Raw genomic sequence first — 16823 nt, forward strand, 5'->3', positions numbered from 1 at the left:
GCAATGCTCCAGTAGTAAAACAACAGAAAACAACTGCTCATACATTTTGAACAATGTTGGCAGTTCCACCTTAACATCTGGGTTCACGAATCTGAGTGCACCACCAGAATGACTTGCTGTTGTAGTATTTTTAGAAGCTGTTAATGACTTCACAGCACTTCCTATTGTCGACAATGTCAAGCACATAGTTGACATCCGCACAAAAGTTCTTGCAGATGTGCCATTTCATCAACTTAGCAGTGCCAGAAGGTGCATGGCATAGAGACAGTACACATTATACAAGAGTAGACTCCGCTTTTAGTTTTAACTGTTGAGAGTAGCTTATTTGAATTTCTCTCAGCTTGAAGAACCTCAGTTGTGCGAGTTGGTTGTCATGAAAAATGCTTTCAGCTTCTCACACTTTTTCTACAAACGTAGTCAGAGCATGGTCACATGACCAGAACTGAGGGCCCCAAAATTCTAAATTGTTCAGATAAATCCAAATATGTTCTTTCTTTTTTTTTTGCCACTGAGCGCTTTTCAGAGTTTATTGGATTAATCCAAAAATTCTGAGCCCCTGCTATGTGATAATACATGGAGCAAAAAGCAGTGCCACTTTACAGAATAAACTCTTTGTAATTGCACCCACAGAGATAAAGTAAAGGTGCAAAAGGTCCAGCGCATAAGTAAGGCATGCATATTTATCGGGGAGCATGTGTGACGACAACTTATCTAGTTACAATGTTTCTCTGTTGTGTGTTGGAAACCTTTGGAGGCTTTCTACATAAAATTAAACATACAAATTTGTATTTCAGGAATGAACCCATGCTTGTTTCTGTCATTTTGTGACACAATCTTCACGGTGGCACACAATTTCAAGGCATTCTGGACAGTAGACGGTCTTGTTAAGCCAGAGCTCACTTCAGGCTAAGTTTAGCACACATATACATGGTAACATTGATTGTTGATCCCTCCCACAAAAGGAAAAACATTGTGCCAATTTATTATGAAAAAGAAAATGTTAATTCAAGCAACCTTAGTATGAGAACAAAAGGCAATTTTATACAGATGGAAACAAGTCACACAACAAATAAATGGAGGCATTGAATGCTGCATGCATCTTGCCTTTTTTTTTCCCCACGAGTATCCTGCATTAAGAAAATCAGAGTGAAGTAACTTAAAGCTTCAAAGGTGTAAATGTGCAACACCATATTCAAAAATGTGCCATGAAAATATATTGTTCTTTTCAAGAGTACAATATATTTAGGAAGCACAAAAAGAAAAAAAGGCCATGAAAGCAAGTCATGTGCTTCAGACAAAGCTCCATCGCATAAACAGGGCTCTTGTATGCTGGCGTACGATTCAGCGCTAGATTCTGCACTAACCTGCATGCAGCAGATGTGGCAGTTTGACTGATGTAGTTCAAGCATGCTGTTGCCTACAGCTGAATGAAGCAGGTCTGTTACAAATCTGTCTTAACAGCACTATGTAATTGCACATGAATGCATAAACACACATATTGTCTTTGATGTCCACGGGGGCAACAATGCTTATACCGGCAGACTTACTTTTGCTATTGGGTTGAACTTTACAAAAGAGAGCATTTTGCTTCATCTCAATGAACATACATAATGATAAAAATATACTGAACACAGATACTACATCACCAAAGCAAGTCCAGAAACTGACCAGGAAGTCTGTTCATGTTGACACCCTGAGCAGACAGGCCCACACCCATGTAGCCATCTCTGCCTTTACTGACGATCTTCACTTCAAAGTAATATAGGCCACATGCTGCAGGAATTGGATGTGTGGCACGAACACTAGCGGCGTCTTTGTGATTCTTGCCAACACCTACAGGAAAGCACATAACAAATATTGGTTACATGGTCTTTTGTGTGTGTGCATGCTAAACTGACTAAAATGGCAATCTGGGCCAGAGGCATTTTCTCAGGTGATTAAGAGATAGGTAAAAAATGTATTCTACAGAGCAAACCTGTAAAAAACTAATAAAAACAGCTGTGTAATCAGTTCAAATAGCAAAGCTATGAACAATAAAGAATTAACACACCCCAGTGAAAATGATGAGTGGATACCCAATAGCACGTCATGGATGTGCTATGTGCACTTGTCGTAGGAGACACACACAGCACATTCATTTACTAGTACACTTGAAAATGTGATCCATACGTATTCAATGGTTTATGGAAACCCCCATATATATGAGTGAATTTTAATTGCATTAACTGTAATTGCAGTACATTTAAAGGTGGGGTTCCGCCTATGTAGTATACTCTATGTATATGTAACGCAACAATGATCCTTTTACTTTTATAGCAACTTTGGTGCCAACCATTTATTTCTTATATCGATCAGTGCACCAGCAACACTCAAATCACGAGGACTGAGATCTTGCCATCTCGCCAAATTCCCGACAAATGAAGAAAGACAGCAACACAAGTTCACCAGTTCTATAACCAGAACGCAACACACGCTGACCAAATATTTGCGCAATAGTCATTAATTCTATCAGCAACACAAGTATGTGCAGTGCGCCCAAGCTCTACTGCAGCGAATATTTTAGACAGCAATGTGAACACAGTGCAATTTCAGCACTCCAGAATTGGGTAAAATTGCCAGTAGGCCTAGTGAAGCAAGTACAGCAGGCGCTGGTGCAGCTCACATAGTAAACAAACAAATGTAAATTATCGACCTCGAGCTGTACCCAAGATTTTGATCATCAATGATTGACAATGACCGCCATAAGACGCAGGGAGTGGGAAGTACGCCTAAGAGAAGCAATTCGGAGATGCATTACCACCGTAAATACAATTACGAAATAAATGCAGCACTAAGCGCAACAATAAATGTGTTTAATTTTAGTTCTCAATGAGCGCAATATTGAATTCTCGTACAAAAGAAAGCTAACGACGGTAACTATCGCAACTATCTAGATGTCACACAATTAAGTGAAAGTAAAACGAAAGTTAGCGTCCGAAACTGCTCGAACGCTAGCTGTCAGCAGCTTGCTCGGCCGCGAACAGCTGAAACTTCATATGCGTCACGACGCCACAGCTAGGCATCGCAAACGCATTGCACAACGCTACAGTATTACTACAGTAACAACACTCTGATCAGAATTTAGACGCTTGCGAAATGATAGTAAAATATGTGAAAGCATCATAAGCAAATTACTTCAGAGGCGCTTGCAGTTCCACTAACCTTTATAGTGTACTCGAAGATTGTTTTGTGACAAGCCTATGTAGGTGAATTTGTCCTTTGGGCTCCAAGAACGTGGAAGAGGAGTTTCTTCTTCATTCACTGTGGGGTACAACAACTTCAAACGATCAGTTGGTTGCTGCGAATACGATGTTGTAGATTCAGTTTTACTAAAAGCCTGATTCATTGTCGCCATTGTAGTACCGAGTTACCCGGATGCATTTACGTAAAATACGTCACTTCGTATTTGCTCGACTCCAAACCCCCTAGCGACAAAGGAAATAAGCGAAAAAAAAAAGCAAATGGAAAGTGAGAAGGAAAAACCCTGATGGTGATAATAGCAAGGGAATAAGGAACCAACACTGTAGTATTGGTTGTACGTGTTCTGTGATATAGTATGCCGATTAGTCTGATGGTAATCATGAAGTTTTAGTTTAGTTTCAGTTTCCTTAGAAACGAACTACACACTCTTAAGCAAAATTACACCCTTTTGCCATACAACGATAACCATCATCTGTCTTGTCCGCATTTCCTTTCTTTAAGGGGATCCTAAAGTGAAAAATGATTTCTTCTGCACCAGTAAATTACCGTTCTACAACACCAAAACACCACTCTTACAACGATAAGACTTTTGGTAAGCCAGAAAACATAGAGTTTCTCACTCAACGCCAGAAAAAGCGCAAGAACGAAATACGGGCGGCGACGCCTACTTAAGCTCCACCTTAAGTTCCCGCATCTCTGGTGCCTGTAACCATACACTCTTAAAACGGTTACACCCTTTGGGGTGTATATTTGTCCCACAACAATAATCGTCACTGCCTTGCTTGCGTTTCCTTTCCTGAAAACTCGGCGCTCGCTACTTTCCTGTCGAGAATGCTGCGTCACACTGATAAGGCGCATGTCGTTCGTGACTGGAAAGTACCGGGCACGCAGCGTTAAAGAAAGGAAACGCGGGCAGCACGGATGACGATTGTTGTTGTGGGACAAGATACGCCCCAAAGGGTGTAAATTTTTCTAAGAGTGCACACTCTTAAAACGGTTGCACCCTTTGGGATGTAAATTTGTCCCACAACAATAATCGTCATCTGCCTTGCTTGCGTTTCCTTTCCTGAAAACTAGCCGCTCGCTACTTTCCTGTCGAGAATGCTGCGTCACTCTGATAACGCGCATGCCGCTCGTGACTGGGAAGTACCGGGCTCGCCGCGTTAGAGAAAGGAAACGCGGGCAAGACGGATGACGATTATCGTTGTGGGACAAGATAAGCTCCAAAGGGTGTAAATTTTTCTAAGAGTGTACACTCTTAAAACGGTTGCACCCTTTGGGGTGTATATTTGTCCCACAACAATAATCGTCATCTGCCTAGCTTACGTTTCCTTTCTTGAAAACTCGGCGCTCGCTACTTTCCTGTCGAGAATGCTGCGTCACACTGATAATGCGCGTGCCGTTCGTGACTGGGAAGTACCGGGCTCGCAGCGTTAAAGGAAGGAAACGCGGGCAAGACAGATGACGATTATTGTGGGACAAGATAAGCCCCAAAGGGTGTAAATTTTTCTAAGAGTGTACACTCTAAGAACAGTTTACACCTTTTAGCTTGCCCCTTCTGCCACACAAAAATCGTCATCTGCCTTGATGCGTTTCCTTTCTTTATCGCTGCGAGCCCGGAACTTTCCAGTAACGAACGGCACGCGCGTTATCAGCATAGAACAGTTTACACCTTTTGGAGTGCCTCTTCTGATAACGCGCGTGCCGTTCGTCACTGGAAAGTTCCGGGCTTGCAGCGATAAAGAAAGGAAACGCATCAAGGCAGATGACGATTATTGTTGTGTGGCAGAAGGGGCAAGCCAAGGGGCGTAAACTGTTCTTAGAGTGTAGAGTTCCCTACAAAAATTCTTGTAGGAAACTCTATGCCTGCAACGTCTTGGATTTTGATGGCATCTTCTAGGGCCTACTAATTATATATAGCGGTACAAATGGACTACATTGTGTTCTAAAGGAACCAAATATTAAACATGGCAAATTTCGGGAACCTTTATTCAGCCAACGCGGCCCAAATGCGAAAACATACTTTGGAATCCCTGACGTCACGCTGACGTACCGGCGCTGGGGTTTCGGCGCGACATTCAAATACTGATACTTGGACCTTCACTTTTTCATCTAATAATCAAACTATATTTTTTAACGACTGCCTGCAGGGTTCTCAAACAATGCTTCATTAGTCTAAACTGATTTATTGCTTCGCTTTAGTGTCCCTTTAATGCGGCGAGCCCGGTACTTCCCAGTAACGAACGGCATGCGCGTTATCAGCATATCATTCCCGACAGGAAAGTAACGGGCGCGGCGTTTTCAAGAAAGGAAACGCACACTCTTAAAACGGTTGCACCCTTTGGGGTGTATATTTGTCCCACAACAATAATCGTCATCTGCCTAGCTTGCGTTTTCTTTCTTGAAAACTCGGCGCTCGCTACTTTCCTGTCGAGAATGCTCACTCTTAGAAATATTTACACCCTTTGGTGCGTATCTTGTCCCACAACAATAATCGTCATCTGTCTTGCCCGCGTTTCCTTTCTTTAACGCTGCGAGCCCGGTACTTCCCAGTCACGAACGGCATGCGCGTTATCAGCGTGACGCAGCTTCTCGAGAGGAAAGTAGCGAGCGCCGAGCTTTCAAGAAAGGAAACTCGGGCAATACAGATAACGATTATTGTTGTGCACTCTTAAAACGGTTGCACCCTTTAGGGTGTATATTTGTCCCACAACAATAATCGTCATCTGCCTTGCTTGCGTTTCCTTTCCTGAAAACTCAGCGCTCGCTACTTTCCTGTCGAGAATGCTGCGTCACACTGATAAGGCGCATGCCGTTCGTGACTGGAAAGTACCGGGCTCGCAGCGTTAAAGAAAGGAAACGCGGTCAGCACGGATGACGATTATTGTTGTGGGACAAGATACGCCCCAAAGGGTGTAAATTTTTCTAAGAGCGTGTGGGACAAATATACACCCCAAAGGGCGCAACCACTTAAGAGTGCAATTAAGGGTGTAAGAAAGCACGCTTTACACTCTTAAAACGGTTGCACCCTTTGGGGTGTATATTTGTCCCACAACAATAATCGTCATCTGCCTTGCTTGCGTTTCCTTTCCTGAAAACTCGGCGCTCGCTACTTTCCTGTCGAGAATGCTGCGTCACACTGATAAGGCGCATGCCGTTCGTGACCGGAAAGTACCGGGCTCACAGCGTTAAAGAAAGGAAACGCGGGCAGCATGGATGACGATTATTGTTGTTGGACAAGATACGCCCCAAAGGGTGTAAATATTTCTAAGAGTGTAAAACAAAATTACACTCTTTAGGTTGTATTTTGCCACACAACGACATCGTCATCTGTTTTGTCCGCATTTCCTTTCTTTAACGCTGCGAGCCCGGTACTTCCCAGTAACGAACGGCATGCGCGTTATCAGCATGGCATAACATTTCTGACCGGAAAGTAGCGGGGGCGGCGTTTTCAAGAAAGGAAACGCAAGCAAGGCAGATGACGATTATTCACTCTTAAGCAAAATTACACCCCTGACAACGATAACCGTCACTTGTCCGCATTTCCTTAATTTAACGCGGCGAGCCCGGTACTTTCCAGTAATTATAAGGAATGGCATGCGCGTTATCAGCGTGACGCAGCATTCTCGACAGGAAGTAGCGAGCGCCGAGTTTTCAAGAAAGGAAACGCAAGCAAGGCAGATGGCGATTATTGTTGTGGGACAAATATACAGCCCAAAGGGTGCAGCCGTTTTACGAGTGAATTAAGAGTGTACACTCTTAAAACGGTTGCACCCTTTGGGGTGTATATTTGTCCCACAACAATAATCGTCATCTGCCTTGCTTGCGTTTCCTTTCCTGAAACCTCGGCGCTCGCTACTTTCCTGTCAAGAATGCTGCGTCACACTGATAAGGCGCATGTCGTTCGTGACTGGAAAGTACCGGGCTCGCAGCGTTAAAGAAAGGAAACGCGGGCAGCACAGATGACGATTATTGTTGTGGGACAAGATACGCCCCAAAGGGTGTAAATTTTTCTAAGAGTGTAAGAGTGCACACTCTACATTCTTCACTCTTAAAATGGTTGCACCCATTGGGGTGTATATTTGTCCCACAACAATAATCGTCATCTGCCTTGCTTGCGTTTCCTTTTTTGAAAACTCGGCTCTCGCTACTTTCCTGTCGAGAATGCTGCGTCACACTGATAACGCGCATGCCGTTCGTGACTGGGAAGTACCGGGCTCGCCGCGTTAGGGAAAGGAAACGCGGGCAAGACGGATGACGATTATTGTTGTGGGACAAGATAAGCCCCAAAGGGTGCACATTTTTCTAAGAGTGTTAGGCAAAGTTACGCCCTTTGGAGTGCCCCTTCTGCCACACAACGATAATCGTCATCGCCTTGATGCGTTTCCTTTCTTTAACGCTGCGAGCCTGGTACTTTCCAGTAACGAACGGCTTGCGCGTTATTAGCATCATAGCATTCCCGACAGGAAAGTACGGGTGCGGCGTTTTCAAGAAAGAAAACGCATCAAGGCATGTGACGATTATCGTTGTGTGGCAGAAGGGGCACTCCAAAGGGTGTAACTTTGCCTACACTCTTAAAACGGTTGCACCCTTTGGGGTGTATATTTGTCCCACAACAATAATCGTCATCTGCCTTGCTTGCGTTTCCTTTCCTGAAAACTCGGCGCTCGCTACTTTCCTGTCGAGAATGCTGCGTCACACTGATGACGCACATGCCGTTCGTGACTGGAAAGTGCCGGGCTCGCAGCGATAAAGAAAGGAAACGCGGGCAACAGGGATGGCGATTATTGTTGTGGGACAAGATACGCCCCAAAGGGTGTAAATTTTTCTAAGAGTGTAAAAGAATATTACACCCTTTGGGTCGTACACTTCACTCTTAAAACAGTTGCACCCTTTGGGGTGTATATTTGTCCCACAACAATAATCGTCATCTGCCTTGCTTGCGTTTCCGTTCCTGAAAACTCGGCGCTCGCTACTTTCCTGTCCAGAATGCTGCGTCACACTGATAAGGTGCATGCCGTTCGTGACTGGAAAGTACCGGGCTCGCAGCGTTAAAGAAAGAAAACGCGGGCAGCACGGATGACGATTATTGTTGTGGGACAAGATACGCCCCAAAGGGTTAAATTTTTCTAACACTCTTAAAAAGGTTGCACCCTTTGGGTGTATATTTGTCCCACAACAATAATCGTCATTTGCCTAGCTTGCGTTTCCTTTCCTGAAAACTCGGCGCTCGCTACATTCCTGTCAAGAATGCTGCGTCACACTGATAACGCGCGTGCCGTTCGTGACTGGGAAGTACCGGGCTCGCAGCGTTAAAGGAAGGAAACGCGGGCAGCACGGATGACGATTATTGTTGTGGGACAAGATACGCCTCAAAGGGTGTAAAGTTTTTCTAACACTCTTAAAAAGGTTGCACCCTTTGGGGTGTATATTTGTCCCACAACAATAATCGTCATTTGCCTAGCTTGCGTTTCCTTTCCTGAAAACTCGGCGCTCGCTACATTCCTGTCGAGAATGCTGCGTCACACTGATAACGCGCGTGCCGTTCGTGACTGGGAAGTACCGGGCTCGCAGCGTTAAAGAAAGGAAACGTGGGCAAGACAGATGACGATTATTGTTGTGGGACAAGATAAGCCCCAAAGGGTGTAAATTTTTCTAAGAGTGAAGAGTGTTTAAGAATAGTTTACACCCTTTGGAGTGTATATTTGCCACACAACGATAATCGTCATCTGTCTTTCCCGCATTTCCTTTCTTGAAAACGCTGCGCTCGTTACTTTCCTGTCGGGAACGCTATGTCATGCTGATAACGCGCATGCCGTTCGTTACTGGAAAGTACCCTAGCTGCTCGCAGCGTTAAAGCACGGAAATGCGGACAAGACAGATGACGATTATTGTTGTGTGGCAAATATACACCCCAAAGGATGCAACTGTTTTTAGTGTAAGAGTGCACTCTAAAACAAAATTACACCCTTTGGGTCGTATCTTGCCACAGAACGATAACCGTCATCTGTCTTGTCCGCATTTCCTTGAACGCTGCGGGCCCGGTACTTCCCAGTGGCGAACGGCATGTGCCTTATCAGCATGACTTGGCATTTCAGACAGGAAAGTAGCAGGTGCGGCGTTTTCAAGAAAGGAAATGTGGGCAAGACAGATGACGATTATCGTTCACTCTTAAAACGGTTGCACCGTTTGGGGTGTATATTTGTCCCACAACAATAATCGTCATCTGCCTTGCTTGCGTTTCCTTTCCTGAAAACTCGGCGCTCGCTACTTTCCTGTCGAGAATGCTGCGTCACGCTGATAAGGCGCATGCCGTTCGTGACTGGAAAGTACCGGGCTCGCAGCGTTAAAGAATGCTGGCTGGATAGCTTACATTTGAACTGAATGCCAATAAGTCTGCCATTCTTATTTTCCTGACTTATAGACCCAGTGCGCATATAGCTTAACTATAAGCTGCGAGATATCCTACAGGTACAGTCACTTAAGTACCTTGGAGTTATAAGAGATCTCTAAATTGGCATCCGTATATGGAACATGTTGCGGCATGAGGAGTATGTGCATGGGCATGGTGTGCAAGTTGAGCAACTGAGAAGAAAAGCACTTTTCATGATACATAAAATGTACATTTGTCTGGTATTAGAATTTGGCTGCATTCTATTCTCCACCGTGCCAGCATATAAACTTCGGTTGCTAGTTCTGTTAGAACAGGCACTATGTTTGTGCTTCAGACTTCCAAAATATGTTTCCAATGCCATATACCTGGAAGCACAAATCCCACCCTAATTAGAGCGATTTCCCCTTCTGACCACCCAGATTTTCTTGAGGCTATGTGAGTTGCCATTAAGCCATTCTCAATCATTTTTATCTCCAATTCCAGAATTTTATCCGTTCATTGGCCCAGGTTTCATACACCCCCAAGTATGTTTGTGCAAACATTACTTGAGCCCCTATATGTACAAATTCACAATGTGCTTCCCATTAATACGTATTCTCATTCCCTGAAAATTTTGTTTGATAACATTTTTCTAAACCATGCAGTACTACTGCCTTACAGTGCCTTAAACAAATTATTACAAAGCAACAAACATCATTGCAACAGGTGCATCACAGTGTGAGGAAATGGCTGGCATTGGAATATTCTGTCCTGCACTCGACTTGTCTTTTTCATTAAGGTGGCTCGAGTTTGTGCCTATTTTTCTGGCCGAGTTTATGGCAGCAATTCTAGTTCTACATAAATCAGACGATTCAACTACTGTAGCTGCTATTCTTTGACTCGCTATCTGTGTGCTCTTCTCTTTCCACATCTAATGATTTGCCCAAGCTAAAGCTCTTCCACCTTATACAGGGTAGCCAGCTGGTCTGAGAACTGGATAACCTTTCTGTCTTTCCGTCTATCCCTACTTCCTCCTCCTCCTTCTTCCACTTGATAGTTCCTGCTCATCTGCAATGTGTTAGTTTGATTTGCGTACCCAGTCATCAAGGTTTGTTTTTGAATGAAACTGCAGATTCATTTGCAAGGACGTCACTTTGTGACCCAGTTCTGCCTGTTCTACCACAAAGAGCACACATCATGGCAGCTAGCGGATGCGTTCAATCATGAAAGCATTATCAGACCCAGTACTGACTGCTTCTTCAGAATATAAGCATCTGGCATTTCCCTGGCATAGCGAATTCTGCAACGCAAGGATGTTTGAGGTCTCCCTAAAAAAATTATATTGCCACATTACCTCCCTGAACTTCAACTTGCACAGGTCAGGTTTGATGCTTTCCCCACTCTGCTCTTTTTTGTAATGAGGAAGAAACAATTTATCAATCCCTTCTATCTTGTCACCACTTTACTGCAGCAAGGGAAAGAATATTGGAGCTACTCTTCAAAGACTTAGTTTGGACTTAACAGAACCTGTTATACTTTGATTCAGAGTTTCCACTCTGGTATTCAGTCACAAGGATGCATGCTCGGCTGTCCAGGAATTTTTTTATGGAGTCTTAACCGAATACCCTGTTAAAATCGTATTTTTGTTGTGTACTTTTCAATTAATGATAATTGATTCTTTGTGCTGTTTTTGCTTGAACAGATAATTACGCCTTCTACAGCACTTCATCCATAGCAGTTCTGAAAGATTATTTTTCAATATATCTTGGAATAATCCACCCATTCCTTGGGCAGTCCCCCATAATGGGTAGGAGCCACATGTTCAATAGGCAACAACTCACTCACGCTAGCTATCAGCAGCTAGAGTTTCGTTTTGCGATTACATTTGCATGCACAGCTAACCAAGTTACATCTGCCTACTCACAGTCATTTATGTTGGAAAATTTGGTATCCAAAAGGTATAATGGCACAACTCTTGCAGGTGTAAGTGCCTTGGGCATGTCCACCTGCAAGGCATGATTGGCACAGGGAACATGGTACTGGCAGTTTTGTGGAACCAGAGCCGATGTGAAAGTTGAGCAGGTGTGAAAGCGACGGAGTGGCATGGGTTTGAGTACCCTTTCAATGTGCAGAAAATGTGTGAAATAGAACACAGCTGCTGTGTGTGTGGTGAAAGTCACTCCTTGCTGCCTTTGTCTCCATGTGAATGGGTTAAGTGCAAAACTACCCTTGTGCAAGATTTAGCCAACAGCTTCGTTGACAGTAGTGTGTGCCAATGTGCCATGACATTTGCCAGTCTTCTCTACAGGCTTAGGCTAGGAATGGTGCTTACCCCTCATTACAAGCACTTATGTGATACTCGAGTCTCCAGACTGTAACCTGTGCCAAGTGCTTGAATCTATAAAGCATGCTATGCGACTTACATGGACTTACATGGAGGAAAATCAGCAGAGGTTGAATGATGCTCTTGTCCGTCCCAACAGCCAACTGTTGTCAGAGGAGATTATGGGCCCTTGGCGTGACTGCAAGTCTAGCTTCCAGGCCAGCAAGGCCTTACTGGGTTTTTAAAATCTAGCCAGTCTGCTGCTTTGCCTCCTACCTCTGTCATTGTCCCTGCTCTTTTTCCTCTTCCCCTAGCATAGAGTAGCCGGCTAGAGAGTGATACCTCAAGCTAGCCTCTGTTTTTGAACATTAAACTTCGACAAACTAAGGAAACAGCCACAGAAAGCCATACCTTCCAGCTCTGACTGTTTGGGGCTGCTGCACTGGAGTGCATCTTGTGCCTGTTGATGAACAACTTTGGACTCCTTGGCATCTCAATGGTCAACCCTTCTTGGAACTTCATTCCAATGCCCCAAAACAAATTCTTATTGAAACTCAAGTCAGTCGTGTTAGGGCAGCTTAAAAGGACACTAAAAGAAAAATAATTAGCGCTATATTAGTAAATTGTGCTTTTATATTATGAAAAAAGCCACTTTTACCATTTGAGAAGGCTTGACAAGCAAGAAAGGGTTAAAAGTGAAAGGTGGATGGTGACACCACCTTGAGTTCTCGCACCAATTTGCCACAATGTCATGGATTTTGACAGTGTCTCTTTGGGCCTATCTAAATTTTTATTTGTAAAGATTGACTACACTGCATTATAAAAAAGCCAAAGACAGAACTTGGCAAGTTTCGAGAACTTTCACTGTGCCATAACGACTCAAGCAATAAAATACTTTTAAATTCACGTCACATTGACTTAGCGTGATGAAATTAGAGTGCAAGTTTGGCCTTCATTTTTATAGATTTAGTGATGTCTCTTTAACTAGGCAAGTTAAGCATGTGTGTTAAACCAACTTGTGTAGAGCTCTATACATAATAGCAAGGCACTTTGATAGAGCAGCACCCACTTGGTTTGTGATGCCACAGCTGATGAAGCTGTGTTAGAAAATTTGCTGTACGAAGCTGTACAGACGAATTTTCATGGTGCTTCAGCTTTTATCTGAAAACTGCTGGACGCTGAACCATTGCTGCATACTGTGCAAAAGCTTGTGCATTATCCAGCTATGCCTTACTTAAAGCATACTTGGACCAACTCGGAGTGTCATTTCTCATCACAAACAACACCGAACATTACACTACCATCTCATAATAGCAAGCATAGCCAAGTATGGTATTTCATTAGCTAAATAGTCAGCCAGTGGCAGGTGACACTCGTACTGTAACAGAAAAATAGTTGGGTAGCCATTTCCACTATCTAATAGATCGCATTTAGCTGAATTAACCAATTATAGGTATTAGAAATCTTTCAATATGCTAAAGGGACAGACAACTGCTCAGAAGATTAATCGAAGTAGCCCCACTGATGGAATGATTCCCCATCATAGCCACCAAAACGAGCCACGTTTCTCTCATTAAACATGGACTTATATTTTTAATTCATCACTAAAAGTCGTGAAAAATGAGCTTTGATGCCCCATGCGGCAAAAACATGAAGCTGCATAAGGGGTACATCACGTGACCTTGTACTAGTGTACGTAGTTCCTAGTCCTTTCATTAGTAGTGAAATGCAGTATACTTTTTATTATTATGAGTTTTTCTTGACTTACAATGTGCAGATAAGCCTTCGTTTGTAGTGAGCAGAAAAGTGGCGCTGCCTTCGCCTTCGGACTTGGCTCATCTATCGACAGAACAATGACAACGGGGGCCAGCCAGCTATGACGCAGATGTGTACTTGGGGAAGAATGCGGTACAAATATAAGAAATGTCGGTAAAGCAATGGAAACTTATTGCACCAGCTTTTTATTTTCAAAAGTGGTTGAAAAGGTCAAAATATATGTGGTTAACCACAGTTACACTCACTCCTGTGAAAGCAGAACCATGAACGGCTATCACAATTTGCGAGGCGGTTTAGCGATACTGCTCTCACTTCTCAGCGTTGCTGGAGGAGGGACTCTTACTTTTTTAGAGGCTGTTCAGATAGAAAAATTCTGCCTACTAAATATCCACGCGCTTTTGGACGTAACCGCTGCAGGTGTAAACACTACTGAGGGTGAGCTTTGCATTTCGCCATAAAAAAGCTAGGTCCATAAACATTGTTTCAGTCCCTTTAAAGAAAAAAAAAATGCAGAGGTGCTATTCTAAAATCACAAGGCACCTTCTGATAGCTTTCCCCTTCCCCTCCCACAAAAGGGTACATATACTTCCAACAAAATAGTTGGTGCCAATCAAGCATCTGACACCATAACTCCTTTCACACTAAGTGCACAATTGTGCACATGAAGGCAGTGCATCAAAATCAAAAGCACCAATTAAAATCATCACGAACATCTTGAAGCACTTACTGACTGGACCTGTGCTGAAAGTTTGAATAATAAATGTAAAGTGTTCTGGTAAACTAGTTTGAAGGTAGACGACTGGATGTTTGACCTCACACAGTCAGTTTGTCATCATGTAGCGGGTTCACTTTCATTGCTTTCGAAATATACATCAGGCACATATTTTAGGTGTCTGGATAGGCACTTTCCACATATGCTAGGCATGAAATAGTTGAGATTCTCATATCTGAGATTCCTATAGAGAGTTCTCAAATGGAGTCCACATTTTGTAAACTTCAGAAAACTCGCTGAAGAATTGAAAATTCTTCATTTGTTCTGCAGCTGTACAGTTTTGATTCGCACGGTACTAGATGTGTTCAAATTAAATTTTCAATGGACAGAATTAATTGGCACCTAAGGGGACAAACATGCATTCAAATCAATGCTATCACCATTTATGTAACATGCACTCAAAGCAACCTGGACCCAATCTTGATTTTTTTTTAGCATAAAACTGCTGCAGTACTGCAGCAGTTCTGTCTGTTCACTGGCAGTGTACGTCCAGAAAACATGTTTCACAATGAACATAGACAGCATAGTAAATGTAACATTTATTAGCCTAAAAATATCATTTCATTGAATTTTTGACATTGCACACTAAACTCAAGAGAGCTTTTTGAAAAAATTTTGGCATTTATCACAGGGCAAGCGACATCGTTGATGCAAACAAAGCACAAATTTTGCAATTTCCCATTAACAAGCAAATGCTGCGGATGGAAAAGAAATGGCATGAATATGAAATCACAACCTTTGGGGAAAAAAGGGGGGGGGTTTACTTTTGCAATAAATACTGCATAGCAGCTTTAATCACACACAAAAAAGGGGGAAGTGACCAAGGCAAGTCTTCAATCAAACATCAAATACTCTTGGCAGCGCTGTTGTTGAACTTGCCTTCTTTTTCAGATCCGTCAAGGCATCTTGTAGATACTGAACCGTCAGACGCATCTTCTCAAGCTGCACAGAAACAATGGTAATTAGTGAATTCAGAAACATATCTTTTGATTTAAATGCATGTTTTAACAGCAATCTTTCTCTGAACTTGCTGCCTAGATTCAAAATTAATATCAGCCCTCATGCTGCCCTCTTATCACTCAAGCTGCCTTTCACTCCACGTAGTAGCCACCAATGTATCTCTTTACATGGCATCCTGGCAAGACAACCACTAAAAAAGAATGCAAATGGCATACTGGCCACTTTTACCCCGTTACTTGCATAAAAATAAAAATGGACTTAGAGAGCATAACAAAATTGGGCGAGTATCCTTGAAATCCATTAAATCTTTTTACATTAATGTTTGCTTGAACAGCATTTTATCTATACCACCGGGATCGGCCTCCTAGTGCAGTGGCTGATGAATCTAACGTAAAGAATTGTATTATGCTAGCCCCTGGGCATATGTGCAACTGCACTTCCAAGCAAACCTTTCAGTAAACTTTTCAGCCGTCACTTGCTGCTTGTGTTTTCTTGCTATAACTGTTTTTACATGTTTTTACACATTACAACATAGTATCAACTACACTCTGTCTCAGCAGTTCCATGCAGCACTGTGGAAGTTATGGGTGCCTTGACCAATCAGCAAGACAAACGCCTCTAAAAGTATCCTATTGCACTTTGGTGTCATCCAGCAGTTTGTGCCCGCGCAAGCTCTGTATCTGCAGTCCTCGCAGTCTTGGCCCTGCTGCCCAGAACTACAGAGTCAAAATATAGCTAGAACTTACTGCATGGATGACAAGGCGAGCTTTCCAATAGGGGCAGAATGTAACAATTCCATCTATGAAATTTAAGATTTCAGTGCTAACTAAAGGACTTCAGATGCTTAAAATTAAATGTGTGGCTGTTAGAGTGTGTGTGTGAGCACGTTTGTGCATTTATATGTGTGTGTTGTGGATTAGGTCCCCACCGCCAACAAGTTGTCTTTTTTTGTCCACTTTGAGTTCCCCTTCATTATTTTCTATATTTTCATTTCAACCACAGCTAAGAACCCCAATGCTCTCCTTGGCTTCATGACCTGCTGGCTTTATACAGGAATCAAACCCACAACTTTTGCATCATGCGTGTGGTGATATATATAAACATTTATATGCATGCCTGATGCAAGCTCCAGCAAATCAGCACTGCATGTTGACTGACCATGAACAGTGAATGCACCTCTGTTCTGTATAATCAAAGAATAAATCACAAACATAAAAACTGTACAGCTGCCTGTACAAACACTTAATATGAATACGGAAAACACATTTCTAGTGATTGAACTTGGACAAACACTGTAAGGAGCAAACATTGAAACAAACAGTGAAAGTGTTTTGGAAAGAATACGAATTAAGCTAGGAAATTCAAGGCAACCCATCCGG

General features: G+C 42.9%; 2 protein-coding genes across 2 annotated transcripts in view; both read right to left on the reverse strand.

Annotated features, from left to right (window-relative positions):
* The window catches only part of RanBPM (Ran-binding protein M), a 63162-nt gene extending 59712 nt beyond the window's left edge, over positions 1-3450 (reverse strand). Inside the window, exons 1-2 of the mRNA XM_070530866.1 lie at positions 3202-3450; positions 1669-1833 (exon numbers count right to left, since the gene is read on the reverse strand). Of these exons, the coding sequence (XP_070386967.1) occupies positions 1669-1833; positions 3202-3394 (358 nt within the window). The 5' untranslated portion in view covers positions 3395-3450. The remainder of the gene's footprint in view (positions 1-1668; positions 1834-3201) is intronic.
* Positions 3451-15010: 11560 nt separating this feature from the next.
* LOC139054195 (uncharacterized) overlaps positions 15011-16823 on the reverse strand; it is a 140836-nt gene continuing 139023 nt past the window's right edge. Inside the window, exon 17 of the mRNA XM_070530873.1 lies at positions 15011-15426. Within this exon, the coding sequence (XP_070386974.1) occupies positions 15322-15426 (105 nt within the window). The 3' untranslated portion in view covers positions 15011-15321. The remainder of the gene's footprint in view (positions 15427-16823) is intronic.

This window comes from Dermacentor albipictus, chromosome 1, assembly GCF_038994185.2.
Source record: "Dermacentor albipictus isolate Rhodes 1998 colony chromosome 1, USDA_Dalb.pri_finalv2, whole genome shotgun sequence".
NCBI lineage: Eukaryota > Metazoa > Arthropoda > Arachnida > Ixodida > Ixodidae > Dermacentor > Dermacentor albipictus.